This window comes from Fringilla coelebs (assembly GCF_963513975.1).
Source record: "Fringilla coelebs genome assembly, chromosome: 32".
Lineage (NCBI taxonomy): Eukaryota > Metazoa > Chordata > Aves > Passeriformes > Fringillidae > Fringilla > Fringilla coelebs.
The window spans coordinates 657,084-674,396 of record NC_140058.1 but is presented as its reverse complement, the minus strand read 5'-3'; the positions used below and the strand labels follow the sequence as shown (position 1 = coordinate 674,396).

General features: G+C 57.6%; 1 protein-coding gene across 1 annotated transcript in view; it reads left to right on the top strand.

Moving 5' to 3' along the window:
• LOC311164388 (2-hydroxyacyl-CoA lyase 2-like) overlaps positions 1–17,039 on the top strand; it is a gene marked incomplete at its 5' end in the record, with an annotated part of 18,163 nt that extends 1,124 nt beyond the window's left edge. The window contains 11 exon segments of the mRNA XM_084223827.1: positions 2,796–2,894; positions 4,854–4,951; positions 7,646–7,718; positions 7,720–7,783; positions 7,864–7,998; positions 9,232–9,346; positions 11,659–11,828; positions 13,528–13,598; positions 14,625–14,696; positions 15,386–15,491; positions 16,701–17,039. Of these exon segments, the coding sequence (XP_084079953.1) occupies positions 2,796–2,894; positions 4,854–4,951; positions 7,646–7,718; positions 7,720–7,783; positions 7,864–7,998; positions 9,232–9,346; positions 11,659–11,828; positions 13,528–13,598; positions 14,625–14,696; positions 15,386–15,491; positions 16,701–16,909 (1,212 nt within the window). The 3' untranslated portion in view covers positions 16,910–17,039.
• Between the last annotated feature and the right edge of the window lie 274 nt (positions 17,040–17,313).

The following is a 17,313-nucleotide window of genomic DNA, read 5'->3' as shown; positions in this document are numbered from 1 at the left end:
AACCCCAAAAAGCACCCCAAAACCACCCCAAAATAACCCCAGAAACACCCCAAAAACACCCAAAATAACCCCAGAAACACCCCAAATCCCTCCCAAAAACACCCCTAAAACACCCCAAAATAACCCCAAAACCACCCAAAACAACCCCAAAAGAACCCCAAATCTCCCCAAAAAATAACCCCAAAATAACCCCAAACAGCCCCAAATCCCCCCCAAAAATGCCCCCAAACACCCCAAAAACACCCCAAAAATCATCCCCATAATAGCCCCAAATAGCCCCAAATCCCCCAAAAATACCCCAAAAAGCTCCCCCAAAACACCCCAAAAATAACCCCAAATCCCCCCAAAAACCACTGCAAAACAGCCCCAAAAATGCCCCCAAAAAACACCAAAGCCCCATAAAAACCCCATAAAAACCCCAAAATCCCATAAAAACCCCAAAGCCCCATAAAAACCCCATAAAAACCCCAAAAACCCCAAAACCCCCATAAAAACCCCATCAAACCCCCATAAAAACCCCATAAAAACTCCAAAACCCATAAAAACCCCTAAAAACCCCATTAAAAACCCCATAGAAACCCCAAAACCCCATAAAAACCCAGAAAACCCTATTAAAAAACCCCAAAACCCATTAAAAACCCCATAAAAACCCCCATAAAAACCCATAAAAACCCCCAGAACCCCCCAAAACCCCCCCCAAAACCCCCAAAATCCCACCCAAAAAAACCCCAAAACCCCATAAAAAAACCCCAAAACCCCATAAAAACCCCTTAAAAACCCCATTAAAAAACCCAAAACCCCATAAAAAAACCCATAAAAACCCCATAAAAACCCCATGAAAAACCCCATCAAAACCCCTTAAAAACCCCATAAAAACCCCATAAAAATCTCATAAAACCCCATAAAAGCCTCATTAAAACTCCCATAAAAACCCCATAAAAACCCATTAAAAAACCCCATGAAAACCCCCTAAAAACCCCCAAAACTCCATAAAAACCCCATAAAACCCCCATGAAAACCACAAAACCCTGTAAAAACCCCCATAAAACCCCCATAAAAACCCCCCAAAAAACCCCCCAAAAACCCAAAACCCCCTATAAAAACCCCCAAAGCCACAAAAACCCCATAAAAACCCCATTAAAAACCCCGTAAAAACCCCATAAAAACCCCAGAAGCCTCCAAAAACCCCCCAAAAAACCCCAAAAACCCAAAACACCATTAAAAAACCCCCAAACCCATAAAAACCCCATAAAAACCCCATAAAAAACCCCAAACCCCATAAAAAACCCCATAAAAACCCCATAAAAACCCCAAAACCCATAAAATACCCCATCAAAACCCCATCAAAACCCCATCAAAAACCCAAAACCCCATAAAAACCCCCATAAAAACCCTCAAAACCCCATAAAAACCCCAAAAACCTCCCAGGAGCCCCGCCAAAAACCCAACTGAAAGAAACTCAAAACCCATAAAAACCCCATAAAAACCGCATAAAACCCCCATAAAAACCGCAATAAAACCCCCAAAACCCCCATAAAAACCCCCCAAAACCCCCCCAAAACCCCCCAAAAACCCAAAAACCCCATAAAACCCCCCAAAAAACCCATAAAAAAACCCAAAACCCCATAAAAATGCCATAAAAATGCCATAAAAACCCCATAAAAACCCCAAAACCCCATAAAAACCCCAGAAAACCTTAAAAAAACCCCAAAACCCCATTAAAAACCCCATAAAAACCCCAAACCCCATAAAAACCCCCAAAACCCCATTAAAAAACCCCATAAAAAACCCCAAAACCCCATCAAAACCCCATAAAAACCCCAGAACCCTCACAAAACCCCCCCAAAACCCCCAAAATCCCACCCAAAAAAAAACCCAAAACCCCATCAAAAAACCCCAAAACCCATAAAAACCCCCATAAAAATCCCATAAAAACCATAAAACCCCATAAAAACCCCATAAAAACCACAAAACCCCATAAAAACCCAAAAACCCCATAAAAACCCTCTGAAAACCCCATAAACACCCCATAAAAACCCCAAAACCCCATAAAAACCCCCAACCCCCCCCAAAAAACCCCATAAAAACCCCAAAACCCCATAAAAACCCCATAAAAACCCCATAAAAAACCCCATAAAAAACCCATAAAAATCCCCAGAACCCTCAAAAAACCCCCATAAAAAACCCCGAACCCTATAAAAATCCCCATAAAAACCCCATAAAAACCCCATAAAAACCCCATGAAAACCCCATAAAAATCCCATAAAAGCCCCATAAAAGCCCTGTAAAAACCCCATAAAAACCCCATAAAAACCCCCAAAACCCCCATAAAACCCCCCTAAAAAATCCATAAAAACCCCATTAAAACCCTCAGAACCTCAAAAAAACCCCATAAAAACCCCATAAAACCCCCCAAAAAACCCCAAAACCCCATAAAAACCCCACGAAAACCCCATAAAAACCCCCAGAACCCTCACAAAACCCCCCCAAAACCCCAAAATCCAACCCAAAAAAACCCCAAAACCCCATAAAAACCCCATAAAAATCCCATAAAAACCCCATAAAAACCCCAGACCCCATAAAAAACCCCAAAACTCCAAAAACCCAACCAGAAAAAGCCCAGAAAAACCTCCAAAATTCCCCAAAACCCCAAAAAACCCCCCAAAAAACCCCCCAAAAAACCCCCAAAAAACCCAAAACCCCCTAAAAAAACCCCCAAACCCCACAAAAACCTTACAAAAACCCCAAACCCCATAAAACCCCATACAAACCCCATAAAACCCCCAAATTTGCAGGTACCTGTCCCAGTACGTGCTGGATCTGTTCGCGGGCGCCTGGGAACCGCGGGAGCTGAACCCGCTGGGGCTGAGCCTGCCCCGGGCATCCAAAGGGAGGTGAGACCCTAAAAACGGCCCCAAAAACCCCAAAATAACCCCAAAAACCCCAAAACCCGCTGGGGCTGAGCCTGCCCAGGGCATCCCCCCGGGAGGTGAGACCCTAAAAACGGCCCCAAAAACCCCAAAAACGGCCCCAAAACCCGCTGGGGCTGAGCCTGCCCCGAGCATCCCCCAGGGAGGTGAGAGACCCTAAAAACGGCCCCCAAAACCCCAAAAGGGCCAAAAACCCCAAAAGGGGCCAAAAAACCCCAAATGGGCCCAAAAAAACCCCAGGGAGGTGAGAGAAAAACCCTAAAAACGGCCCCAAAAACCCCAAAAGGGCCCCAAAACCCCAAAAGGGCTGAGCCTGCCCAGGGCATCCCCCAGGGAGGTGAGACCCTAAAAACCCCAAAAGGGCCCCAAAAAACCCTAAAATGGCCCCAAAACCCGCTGGGGCTGAGCCTGCCCAGGGCATCCCCCCGGAGGTGAGAGAAAAACCCTAAAAACCCCAAAATAACCCCAAAATAACCCCAAAAACGGCCCCAAAACCCGCTGGGGCTGAGCCTGCCCAGGGCATCCCCCAGGGAGGTGAGAAAAACCCTAAAAGGGCTAAAAAACCCCAAAATAACCCCAAAATAACCCCAAAACAGCCCCAAAACCCGCTGGGGCTGAGCCTGCCCCGAGCATCCCCCAGGGAGGTGAGACCCTAAAAACGGCCCCAAAAACCCCAAAATGACCCCAAAACCCCAAAATAACCCCAAAACGGCCCCAAAACCCGCTGGGGCTGAGCCTGCCCAGGGCATCCCCCAGGGAGGTGAGAGAGAAACCCTAAAAACGGCCCCAAAAACCCCAAATAGGCCCAAAAAACCCACTGGGGCTGAGCCTGCCCAGGGCATCCCCCAGGGAGGTGAGAGAAAAACCCTAAAAACGGCCCCAAAAAACCCTAAAACAACCCCAAAACCCGCTGGGGCTGAGCCTGCCCCGAGCCACACCCAGGGAGGTGAGACCCTAAAAACGGCCCCCAAAAACCCCAAAAACGGCCCCAAAACCCGCTGGGGCTGAGCCTGCCTGAGGGGTTAGTCCCGGGTTTGGGGTTAATCCTGGCCCATTTGGGGTTAATCCCGGTGATTTTGGGGTTAATCCCGGTGATTTTGGGGTTAATCCCGGCCCATTTGGGTTAATCCCGGTGATTTGGGGTTAATCCCGGTGATTTTGGGGTTAATCCCGGTGATTTTGGGTTAATCCCGGCCCATTTGGGTTAATCCCGGTGATTTTGGGTTAATCCCGGTGATTTTGGGGTTAATCCCGGTGATTTGGGGTTAATCCCGGCTCTGTTTTGGGTTAATCCCGGTGATTTGGGGTTAATCCCTCCCTGTTTTGGGTTAATCCCGGTGATTTTGGGGTTAATCCCGGTGATTTTGGGGTTAATCCCGGTGATTTTGGGGTTAATCCCGGTGATTTTGGGGTTAATCCCGGCCCATTTGGGGTTAATCCCGGCCCATTTGGGGTTAGTCCCGGCCCATTTGGGGTTAATCCCGGCCCATTTGGGGTTAATCCCGGTGATTTTGGGTTAATCCCGGTGATTTTGGGGTTAATCCTCCCTGTTTTGGGTTAATCCCGGCCCGTTTGGGTTAATCCCGGTGATTTGGGGTTAATCCCGGTGATTTTGGGGTTAATCCCGGTGATTTTGGGTTAATCCCGGTGATTTTGGGGTTAATCCCGGCCCATTTGGGGTTAATCCCTCCCTGTTTTGGGTTAATCCCGGTGATTTGGGGTTAATCCCGGTGATTTTGGGGTTAATCCCGGTGATTTGGGGTTAATCCCGGTGATTTTGGGTTAATCCCGGCCCATTTGGGGTTAATCCCGGTGATTTGGGGTTAATCCCGGCCATTTGGGGTTAATCCCGGTGATTTGGGGTTAATCCCTCCCTGTTTTGGGTTAATCCCGGCCCATCTGGGTTAATCCCGGCCTGCCCAGGTCCAGCTCTGCTCGGAGCTCTTAAGCCGGGCTCAGCGGCCGCTGGTGCTCGTGGGCAGCCAGGCCCTGCTGCCCCCAACGCCCGCCGAGGAGCTGCGGTGAGACTGGGGGGACTGGGATAAACTGGGAGGGACTGGGAGGGACTGGGAGGGACTGGGAGGGACTGGGAGGGACTGGGGGACTGGGAGGGACTGGGAGGGACTGGGAGGGACTGGGATCAAACTGGGGGAAACTGGGAGGGACTGGGATGGGACTGGGATGGGACTGGGAGGGACTGGAGGGACTGGGATGGACTGGGATGGGACTGGGGGGGACGAGGATGGGACTGGGAATGGAGTGGGATGGAGTGGGATGGACTGGGATGGGACTGGGATGGACTGGGATGGGATTGGGATCAAACTGGGGGAACTGGGAGGGACTGGACATACTGAGAGGGACTGGGATGGGACTGGGATGGGACTGGGATGGGACTGGGAGATACTGGGATCAAACTGGGATGGACTGGGATGGGACTGGGATGGGACTGGGAGGGACTGGGGTCCCAACTGAGTCACTCTGGGGCCAACCCGAGCCAGCCTGGGATCAAACCGAGCCAGTCTGGGAGCAAATCAAACCAGTTTGGGGCCAAAGTGAGCCAATTTGGGGCCAACCCGAGCCAGCCCGTGCCCAGACCCGTCCCAGCCCCATCCCACCCCGTGCCCAACCCGGTCCAGCCCGTTCCCAGCCCCATCCCAGCCCGTGCCCAGACCCGTGCCAGCCCGGGCCCAAACCGAGTCAGTTTGGGACCAAACTGAGCCAGTTCTGGGACCAAATCTAACCAGTTTGGGGCCAAACTGAGCCAGTTTGGGCCCAACCCGAGCCAGCCGGGTGCCAAACCCAAGGCAGCCCGGTGCCAAACCCGTCCGGCCCGTGCCCAACCCAAGCCAGTTTGGGGCCAAACTGAGCCAGTTCTGGGGCCAAACCAAGCCAGTTTGGGACCAAACTGAGCCAGTGTGGGACTAAACCAAGCCAGTCTGGGACCAAACTGAGCCAGTTTGGGGCCAAACCGAGCCAGTCTGGGACTAAACCGAGCCATTTCTGGGGTCTGGATGGAGTCAGGTTGGGGCCAACCCGAGCCAGTCTGGGCCCAAACCGAGCCAGTTTGGGGCCAGACCGAGCCAGTTTGGGGCCAGACCGAGCCAGTTTGGATCAAATCAAACTAGTTTGGGGTCAAACTGAACCAGTCTGGGACCAAACCAAGCCAGTCTGGGAGCAAATCAAACCAGTTTGGTGCCAAACCGAGCCAGTTTGAGGCCAAACCGAGCCTGTTTGGTGCCAAACCAAGCCAGCCTGTGCCCAACCCGAGCCAGTTTGGGACCAAATCAAACCAGTTTGGGACCAAATCAAACCAGTTTGGGCTCTGGATGGAGTCAGCCTGAGGCCAAACTGAGCCGGTCTGGGATCTGGATTGAGCCATTTTTGGGGCCAAATTGAGCCACTTTGGGGCCAAACCGAGCCAGCCTGGGCCCAAACCAAGCCAGTTTTGGGACCAAATCAAACCAGTTTGGGCCCAAACCGAGCCAGTTTGGTGCCAAACCGAGCCAGTTTGGGACCAAACTGAGCCAGTTTGGGACCACACTGAGCCAGTTTGGGGCCAAACCGAGCCAGTTTGGGGCCAAAGTGAGCCAATTTGGGGTCAACCTGAGCCAGCCCGTGCCCAACCCGAGCCAGCCCGGGCCCAAACGGAGCCAGTTTGGGGCCAAACCGAGCCAGTTCTGGGAGGAAATCAAACCAGTTTGGGGCCAAACTGAGCCAGTTCTGGGACCAAATCTAACCAGTTTGGGCCCAAACCAAGCCAGTTTGGGGGCAAATCAAACCAGTCTGGGACCAAACCGAGCCAGTTTGGGGGCAAATCAAACCAGTTTGGGGCGAAACCGAGCCAGTCTGGGGCCAAACCAAACCAGTTTTGGGACCAAACCGAACCAGTTTGGGGCCAAAGTGAGCCAGTTCTGGGGCCAAACCGAGCCAGTTTGGGACTAAACCGAGCCAGTTTTGGGGTCAAACTGAGCCAGCCTGGGCCCAAACCGAGCCAGTCTGGGGCCAAACTGAGCCAGTTCTGGGGTCTGGATGGAGCTGGTTTGGGTCCAAACTGAGCTAGTTCTGGGACCAAATCAAACCAGTTTGGGTCCAAAGTGAGCCAGTTTGGGGCCAAACTGTGCCAGCCCATGCCCAACCCGAGCCAGTTTGGGGGCAAATCAAACCAGTTTGGAGCCAAACCGAGCCAGTTTGGGGGCAAATCAAACCAGTTTGGGGCCAAACCGAGCCAGTCTGGTAGCAAATCTAACCAGTTTGGGGCCAAAGTGAGCCAATTTGGGCCCAAACCGAGCCAGCCTGGGCCCAAACCGAGCCAGTCTGGGGCCAAAGTGAGCCAGTTCTGGGGTCTGGATGGAGACGGTTTTGGGTCCAAACTGAGCCAGTTTTTGGGACCAAATCAAACCAGTTTGGGGCCAAACCGAGCCAATTTGGGGCCAAACTGTGCCAGCCCGTGCCCAACCCGAGCCAGTTTGGGGGCAAATCAAACCAGTTTGGAGCCAAACCGAGCCAGTTTGGAGCCAAACCGAGCCAGTTTGGGGGCAAATCAAACCAGTTTGGGGCCAAATGGAGACATTTTGGGGCCAAACCAAGCCAGTTTGGGTCCAAACCGAGCCAGTTTGGGGCCAAACCGAGCCAGCCCGGTGCCAGACCCATCCGGCCCGGTGCCCAACCCGTGCCAGCCTGTCCCCAGCCGTGCCCCTGTCCCCGTGTGTCCCCAGGGCGGCGCTGCAGTCCCTGGGTGTCCCCTGCTACCTGGGGGGGGCGGCGCGGGGGCTGCTGCCCCCCGAGTGTCCCCCTGCTGCTGCGGCACAACCGGCGGGACGCGCTGCGCCGCGCCGACCTGGTGCTGCTGGCAGGTACCGCCCCCACCCCACCCCCACCCCCACCCCCCCAGGTGTCACCTGTCCCCTCCTGAGCGTCCCCTCCCCCCCCAAAGGCACCGTCTGCGATTTCCGTCTGTCCTACGGGCGCCTCTTCGGCCGCGGCGCCGCCGTGGTGGCCGTGAACCGCGACCGGGAGCAGCTGCTGCGCAACTCGGACGTGTTCTGGACACCCCGGCTGGCCGTGCAGGGTGAGGGGCACAAATGAACCGGTTTGGGGTCGGATTGAACCGGTTTGGGGTCGGATTGAACCGGTTTGGGGTTGGAATGAACCGGTTTGGGGTCGGATTGAACCGGTTTGGGGTCGGATTGAACCGGTTTGGGGTCGGAATGAGGCGGTTTGGGGTCAGATTGAACCAGTTTGGGTTCAGATTGAACCGGTTTGGGGTCGGATTGAACCGGTTTGGGGTCAGATTGAACCAGTTTGGGTTCAGATTGAACCGGTTTGGGGTCGGATTGAACCGGTTTGTGGTCAGATTGAACCAGTTTGGCGTCGGATTCAACCGGTTTGGGGTCGGATTGAACCGGTTTGGGGTCGGATTGAACCAGTTTGGGGCAGATTGAGGCAGTTTTGGGGTTGAAATGAGGCGGTTTTGGGTCAAAGCGCAACCGGGCCCAGCAGATGCGGAATACCGACTTCTATGGAAATGCAGGGTCAGTGGGGGACACAAATGAACCGGTTTGGGGTCGGATTGAACCGGTTTGGGGTGGGATTGAACCGGTTTGGGGTGGGATTGAACCGGTTTGGGGTGGGATTGAACCGGTTTGGGGTCGGAATGAGGCGGTTTGGGGTTAAAATGAGGCGGTTTTGGGGTTAAACCGCAACTCGGACGTGTTCTGGACGCCCCGGCTGGCCATGCAGGGTGAGGGACAGAAATGAACCGGTTTGGGGTTGGATTGAACCGGTTTGGAGTCGGATTGAACCGGTTTGGGGTTAAAATGAGGCAATTCTGGGTCAAACCGCGACCCGACATCTTCTGGACGCCCCGGCTGGCCATGCACGGTGAGGGGCGCAAATGAACCGGTTTGGGGTTGGAATGAACCGGTTTGGGGTCGGATTGAACCGGTTTTGGGTCAGAACGAGGCAGTTTGGGGTGGAACTGAGCTGGTTTGGGGTCCCTGGTGACACCCTGGGATCCCCGGTGTCCCTTTGGTGTCCCTGGTGACACTCTGGGGTCCCTGGTGACAATCTGTGTCCCTGGTGTCCCTTTGGTGTCCCTGGTGACACCCTGTGTCCCTGGTGTCCCTGGTGTCCCTGGTGGTGTCCCTGGTGTCCCTGGTGACACTCTGTGTCCCGCAGGTGACCCCGCGTCCCTGGTGTCCCTGGTGTCCCTTTGGTGTCCCTGGTGTCCCTTTGGTGTCCCTGGTGTCCCTTTGGTGTCCCTGGTGTCCCTCTGTGTCCCTGGTGACACTGTGTCCCGCAGGTGACCCCGCGTCCCTGGTGGTGGCGCTGGCCCGGAGCCTGCCGGGGTTCTCCTGTCCCCAGGAGTGGCTGCAGCAGCTGCGGGAGGCCGAGAGCGAGAAGGAGCGGCAGAACCGGTACGGGGACAGACGGACAGACGGACACGGGGACATGGGGACACTGGGGACATGGGGACACTGGGACAGGGAGGCGGAGAGCGAGAAGGAGCGGCAGAACCGGTACGGGGACAGACGGACAGACGGACAGAGGGGACATGGGGACACGGGGACAGGGAGGGGGAGAGCGAGAAGGAGCGGCAGAACCGGTACGGGGACAGACGGACAGACGGACATGGGGACAGACGGACAGACGGACAGAGGGGACATGGGGACACTGGGACAGGGAGGGGGGGAGCGAAAAGGAGCGGCAGAACCGGTACGGGGACACAGGGACATGGGGGGGACACGGGGACACTGGGGACATGGGGACACGGGGGACACGGGGACACTGGGGACAGGGATGGGGACAGGAAACAGCAGAACTGGTGAGGGGACACAGGGACATGGGGACAGGGAGGGGGAGAGCGAGAAGGAGCGGCAGAACCGGTACAGGGACATGGGGGGGGACACGGGGACAGAGGGGACATGGGGACACGGGGACATGGGGACACAGGGACATGGGGACACGGGGACACTGGGACAGGGATGGGGACAGGAAACGGCAGAACTGGTGAGGGGACACGGGGGGACATGGGGGCACTGGGGACAGAGGGGACACGGGGACAAGGGGACACGGGGACAGGGAGCGGCAGAACTGGTGAGGGGACACAGGGACATGGGGACACGGGGACAGAGGGGACACGGGGACATGGGGACACGGGGACAGGGAGCGGCAGAACCGGTGAGGGGGCAGTGGGGACATGGGGACAGTGGGGACAGGGACACAGGTGACAGGGACAGGGAGCAGCAGAACCAGTGAGGGGACACAGGGACAGAGATGGGGACAGGGATGGGGACAGAGGGGACAGGGATGGGGACAGGGACGGGGATGGGGACAGAGGGGACAGGAATGGGGACAGGGACGGGGATGGGGACAGAGGGGACAGGAATGGGGACAGAGGGGACAGCAGGGACACAGGGACACTGGGGACATGGGGTCATGGGGACAGGGACAGCGGGGACAGGGATGGGGACAGGGGAGGGGACAGGGATGGGGACAAGGTAGGGACAGGGAGGGGATGAGGTGGGGACAGGGACAGGAGGGGACAGGGACGAGGTGGGGACAGGAGGGGACAGGGAGGGGACAGGGGACAGGGGAGGTGACAAGGTGGGGACAGGGAGGGGACACAGGGGGGGGGTGGGGACAGGGAGGGACATTTGGGGGATCCCTTCCCAGCTTTGGGGCCACCGCAGCCCCTCCCCCACCGCTCCGGGGGGGCTTTGGGGTTTTGGGGTCACACCCCCCGCACTGGGGCAGTTTTGGGGCATTTTGGGGCATTTTTGGGGTCAGACCCCCTCAATTTGGGATTTTTGATGTTTGACCGCCCCCAGTTTGGGGTTTTTGGGGTCATTCCCCTTTTTGGGGGGGATTTTTTGGGGATTTTTGGGTTCAGACCCCCCCAGTTTGGAGTTTTTGGGGTCATTCCCCTTTTTTTGGGGATTTTTGGGGGATTTTTGGGTCTGTTCCCCTTTTTTGGGGGATTTTTTGGGGATTTTTGGGTTCATTCCCCCCCAGTTTGGGATTTTTGGGTTCATTCCCCTTTATTTGGGATTTTTAGGGTCAGACCCTCCCCATTTAGGATTTTTGGGTTCATTCCCCTTTTTTGTGGGATTTTTGGGTTCATTCCCCTTTTTTTTAATTTTTGGGGGATTTTTGGGTTCAGACCCTTCTCAATTTGGGGTTTTTGGGGTAATTCCCCTCTTTTTGGGGGGAATTACCGAAAAATAGGGGTTCATCCCCCCAATTTCGGGATTTTTGGGGTCAGACCCCCCTCAGTTTGGTGTTTTTGGGGTAATTCCCCTTTTTGGGGATTTTTTTGGGGGGGGTTTTGTCCATTCCCCTTTTTTTGGGATTTTTTTGGGGATTTTTGGGTTCAGACCCCCCAATTTGGGATTTTTGGGTTCAGACCCCCATCCAGTTTGGGATTTTTGGGTTCAGACCCCCATCCAGTTTGGTGTTTTTGGGGTAATTCCCCTTTTTGGGGGATTTTTGGAGGATTTTTGGGTCTATTCCCCTTTTTTTGGGATTTTTTGGAGGATTTTTGGGTCCATTCCCCTTTTTTTGGATTTTTTGGGGGATTTTTGGGTTCAAACCCCCCCAGTTCGGGATTTTTGGGTTCAGACCCCCCCAGTTTGGGATTTTTGGGTTCATTCCCCCCCATTGTTGTGTTCATCCCCCCCCAGTTCGGCATTTTTGGGGTCAGCCCCCCCTGACCCGGTGTCCCCCTTAGGGCCAAGGCCGCGGTGTCCCCTCCGTGTCACCTGAACCCGCTGGCGCTGCTGCAGAGCCTGGACCGGGTCCTGCCCCCCGAGAGCCTCCTGGTGGCCGACGGAGGCGACTTCGTGGGGACAGCGGCGTACAGCGTGTGGGCACGGCGGCCACGGGGCTGGCTGGACCCGGGTAGGGACATTGGGGACATTGGGGACATTGGGGACATTGGGGACATTGGGGACATTGGGGACATTGGGGACACTGGGGACATTGGGGACATTGGGGACACTGGGGACATTGGGGACATTGGGGACACTGGGGACATTGGGGACACTGAGGGGACACTGGGGACATTGGGGACATTGGGGACAGCGGCGTACAGCGTGTGGCCACGGCGGCCGCGGGGCTGGCTGGACCCGGGTAGGGACATTGGGGACACTGAGGGGACATTGGGGACATTGGGGACATTGGGGACATTGGGGACAGTGGGGACAGCGGCGTACAGCGTGTGGGCACGGCGGCCCCGGGGGTGGCTGGACCCGGGTAGGGGACACTGGGGACACTGAGGGGACATTGGGGACACTGGGGACAGTGGGGACATTGGGGACATTGGGGACACTGGGGACACTGGGGACATTGGGGACATTGGGGACATTGGGGACACTGGGGACACTGGGGACATTGGGGACAGTGGGGACATTGGGGACAGCGGCGTACAGCGTGTGGCCCCGCCGGCCCCGGGGGTGGCTGGACCCGGGTAGGGACATTGGGGACAGTGGGGACATTGGGGACAGTGGGGACAGTGGGGACATTGGGGACATTGGGGACATTGGGGACATTGAGGGGACACTGGAGACACTGGGGACATGGCCACCCCTGCCAGGGGACAAGGAGGGGACACAGGACATGGAAGGGACAGGGAGGGGACATGGCCAGACCATGTGGGGACAAGTGGGGACACCCAGGGGACACCCAGGGGACACCCAGGGGACACCCAGCTGTCCCTGGTGCTGTCCCTGCTTTGGTGGCACTGATGTCCCCTCATTGTCCCCTCGTGTCCCCACTGTCCCAGCTGTCCCCTGTGGCAGTGGCACTGGTGTCCCCAGTGTCCCCTCATGTCCCCGTGTGTCCCCACTGTCCCCGGTGTGGTGGCAGTGGCGGTGGCACTGATGTCCCCCTCAGGTCCCCACGGTCCCCAGTGGCAGTGGCACTGATGTCCCCAGTGTCCCCTCAGGTCCCCTCTGTCCCCAGTGTGGTGGCACTGCTGTCCTCTGTGTCCCCTCTGTCCCCAGTGTGGTGGCACTGCTGTCCCCTGTGTGCCCTGTGTCCCCGGTGGTGGCACTGATGTCCCCACATGTCCCAGCTGTCCCTGGTGTTCCCTGTGTCCCCAGTGCTGTCCCTGCTGTCCCCTGATGTCCCCAATGTCCCCAATGTCCCCAATGTCCCTGCTGTCCCCAGTGCTGTCCCTGCTGTCCCCAATGTCCCTGCTGTCCCCAATGTCCCTGCTGTCCCCAATGTCCCCAATGTCCCTGCTGTCCCCAGTGCTGTCCCTGCTGTCCCCAATGTCCCTGCTGTCCCCAATGTCCCTGCTGTCCCCAATGTCCCTGCCGTCCCCAATGTCCCTGCTGTCCCTGCTGTCCCCAATGTCCCTGATGTCCCCGCTGTCCCCACCTGTCCCCAATGTCCCTGCTGTCCCCAGTGCTGTCCCTGCTGTCCCTGCTGTCCCCAGTGTCCCTGCTGTCCCCAATGTCCCTGCTGACCCTGCTGTCCCTGCTGTCCCCAATGTCCCTGCTGTCCCTGCTGTCCCTGCTGTCCCTGCTGTCCCAGTGCTGTCCCTGCTGTCCCCAGTGCTGTCCCCAATGTCCCCGCTGTCCCCGTGTCCCCTCAGGTCCCTTTGGCACGCTGGGCGTGGGCGGAGGATTCGCGCTCGGGGCCAAACTCTGCCGGCCCGAGGCCGAGGTGACACCGGGGACACTGGGGGGGACACTGGGGGGACACGGGGACAGCGGGGGGACACGGGGCCGGGGGAGACACGGGGGGGACACGGGAGGAACACCTGGGGACACTGGGGGGGACACTGGGAGGGGGGGGGACACTGTGGGGGGATACGGGGACAGCAGGGAGGGACACGGGGGGGACATGGGATACTGGGGGGGACATGGGGGGGACATGGGGACAGCAGGGGGGGACATGGGGGGACACTGGGACAGTGGGGGGACACGGGGACGGGGGGGGACACTGGGGGGGACACTGGGGACACGAGGAGGGACACCTGGGGGACACCTGGGGACAGGGGGGGGACACTGGGACACGGGGGGGGACTCAGGGGGATACTGGGGGGACACCTGGGGACACAGGGGAGACAGCGGGGGGACATTGGGGGACACGAGGGGGACACGGGGACAGTGGGGGCACATTGGGGACAGTGGGGGGGCATGGGGACATTGAGGGGATGGGGACATTGAGGGGGTGGGGACATTGAGGGGGTGGGGACATCGGGGACATTGGGGATGGGAGGAATGGGGACATGGGGACAATGGGGACACTGGGGACATTGGGGATGGGGGGTGTGGAGGGGAGGGGGACACTGGGGACATCGCAGGGGCCAGGGGGTCCCCAGGGCCACCCACGGGTGACACTGGGTGAGACTTGGTGACACTGGGTGACACTGGGTGACACCGGGTGACACTGGGTGACGCTTGGTGACACCGGGTGACACTGGGTGACACTTAGTGACGCTGGGTGACACTGGGTGACACTGGGTGACACCGGGTGACACTGGGTGACACTGAGTGACACTTGGTGACACTGGGTGACACTGGTGACACTGGTGACACTGGTGACACTGAGTGACACTTGGTGACACTGGGTGACACTGGTGACACTGGTGACACTGGTGACACTTGGTGACACTGGTGACACTCAGTGACGCTGGGTGACACTTGGTGACACTGGTGACACTGGTGACACCGGTGACTCTCCCAGGTGTGGGTGCTGTTCGGGGACGGCTCCCTGGGCTACAGCCTGATGGAGTTCGACACCTTCGTGCGCCACAAGGTCACTGCCACCGAGTCATTGTCACTGTCACTGTCATTGTCATTGTCACCGTGTCACTGCCACCGTGTCATTGTCACTGTCACCGTGTCACCGTGTCACTGTCACTGCCACCGTGTCACTGTCACTGCCACCATCACTGTGTCACTGTCATTGTCATTGTCACCGTGTCACTGCCACTGCCACTGTGTCACTGTCACTGTGTCACTGTCACTGTGTCACTGTCACTGCCACTGTGTCATTGTGTCACTGTCATTGTCACTGCCACCGTGTCACTGTCATTGTCACCGTGTCACTGTCATTGTCACTGTCACCGTGTCATTGTCACTGTGTCACTCTGTCACTCTGTCCGTCTGTCCGTCTGTCCCTGTGTCACTCTGTCCATCTGTCCGTCTGTCCCCAGGTCCCTGTGTCACTCTGTCCGTCTGTCCGTCTGTCCCCAGGTCCCTGTGTCACTCTGTCCCTCTGTCCCAGCTCTGTCCGTCTGTCCGTCTGTCCCCAGGTCCCTGTGTCACTCTGTCCGTCTGTCCCTCTGTCCCAGCTGTGTCCGTCTGTCCGTCTGTCCCCAGGTCCCTGTGTCCCTCTGTCCGTCTGTCCCTGTGTCACTCTGTCCGTCTGTCCCCAGGTCCCTGTGTCCCTCTGTCCGTCTGTCCCAGCTGTGTCACTCTGTCCGTCTGTCCGTCTGTCCCCAGGTCCCGGTCATCGCCCTCGTTGGCAACGACGCCGGCTGGACCCAGATCAGCCGCGAGCAGCTCCCCCTGCTGGGCAGCGCCGTGGGCTGCGGCCTCAGCTACAGCGGTGAGTGACCACTGAGTGACCACTGAGTGACCAACTGACCACTGAGTGACCACTGAGTGACCACTGAGTGACCAACTGACCACTGAGTGACCACTGAGTGACCAACTGACCACTGACCAACTGACCAACTGACCAACTGACCACTGAGTGACCACTGACCCATAGCCTGGGGACAGCAGCTCCCCCTGCTGGGCAGCGCCGTGGGCTGCGGCCTCAGCTACAGCGGTGAGTGACCAACTGACCAACTGACCAACTGACCACTGACCACTGAGTGACCACTGACCACTGAGTGACCACTGAGTGACCACTGAGTGACCACTGACCCATAGCCTGGGGACAGCAGCTCCCCCTGCTGGGCAGCGCCGTGGGCTGCGGCCTCAGCTACAGCGGTGAGTGACCAACTGACCAACTGACCACTGAGTGACCAACTGACCACTGAGTGACCACTGACCACTGAGTGACCAACTGACCACTGAGTGACCACTGAGTGACCACTGACCACTGACCACTGAGTGACCACTGAGGGACCACTGAGTGACCACTGAGTGACCACTGACCACTGACCACTGAGTGACCACTGAGGGACCACTGAGTGACCACTGAGTGACCACTGACCAACTGACCACTGAGTGACCACTGAGTGACCACTGACCAACTGACCACTGAGTGACCACTGAGTGACCACTGACCAACTGACCACTGAGTGACCAACTGACCAACTGACCATTGAGTGACCACTGACCACTGAGTGACCACTGACCAACTGACCACTGAGTGACCACTGAGTGACCACTGACCACTGAGTGACCACTGAGTGACCCACTGACCACTTAGGGACCACCTCCCTGTCCCCCTGGTGACAATGCCACCCCCTGAGATGACAATGCCATCCCGTGTCCCCTGCCCACCCCTGGTGACAATGCCACCCCCAGCAGTGACAGTGCCACCCCCTGTCCCCATGGTGACAATGCCACCCCCAGCAGTGACAGTGCCACCCCCTGTCCCCATGGTGACAATGCCACCCCCAGCAGTGACAGTGCCACCCCCTGTCCCCATGCCATCCCTGGTGACAATGCCACCCCCTGCTGACAGTGCCACCCCCCCTGGTGACAGTGCCACCCCTGAGGTGACAGTGCCACCCCCCCTGGTGACAGCGCCACCCCTGGTGACAGTGCCACCCCTGGTGACAGTGCCACCGTGTGTCCCCAGATTACCACCTGGCGGTGGCGGCGCTGGGCGGCCGAGGGTTCCTCCTGGACAGCGCCGGGGACAAGGAAGGGGACAAGGGAGGGGACATCGAGGACAGGGTGGTGGCCGTGCTGAGGGCGGCGCAGGCCGAGTGTCACCAGGGCCACCCCGTCCTCGTCAACGCCCTGCTGGGCCCCAGCGACTTCCGGCAGGGCTCCGTGTCCGTCTGAGGGACACCGGGGACACCAAGGGACACCAGGGACACCAAAGGTCACCAAGGGCCACCAGAGTGTCATCAAAGGTCACCAGAGTGTCATCAAATGTCACCAAGGGCCACCAAATGTCATCGGGTGTTACCAAATGTCACCAAGTGTCACCAAATGTCAGCAAGTGTCATCGAGTGTCATTGGGTGTCCCCAAGGGTCACTGAGGGTCCCCAAGGGTCATTGAGTGTCCCCAAGTGTCATTGAGTGCCACCAAGTGTCACTGAGTGTCCCCAAGTGTCCCCAAGGGTCATTGAGTGCCACCAAGTGTCCACAAGGGTCCACAAGGGTCACAGGATGTCATCGAGTGTCACCGAGGGTCACCAAGGGTCATTGAGTGTCCCCAAGGGTCACCAAGGGTCATTGAGTGT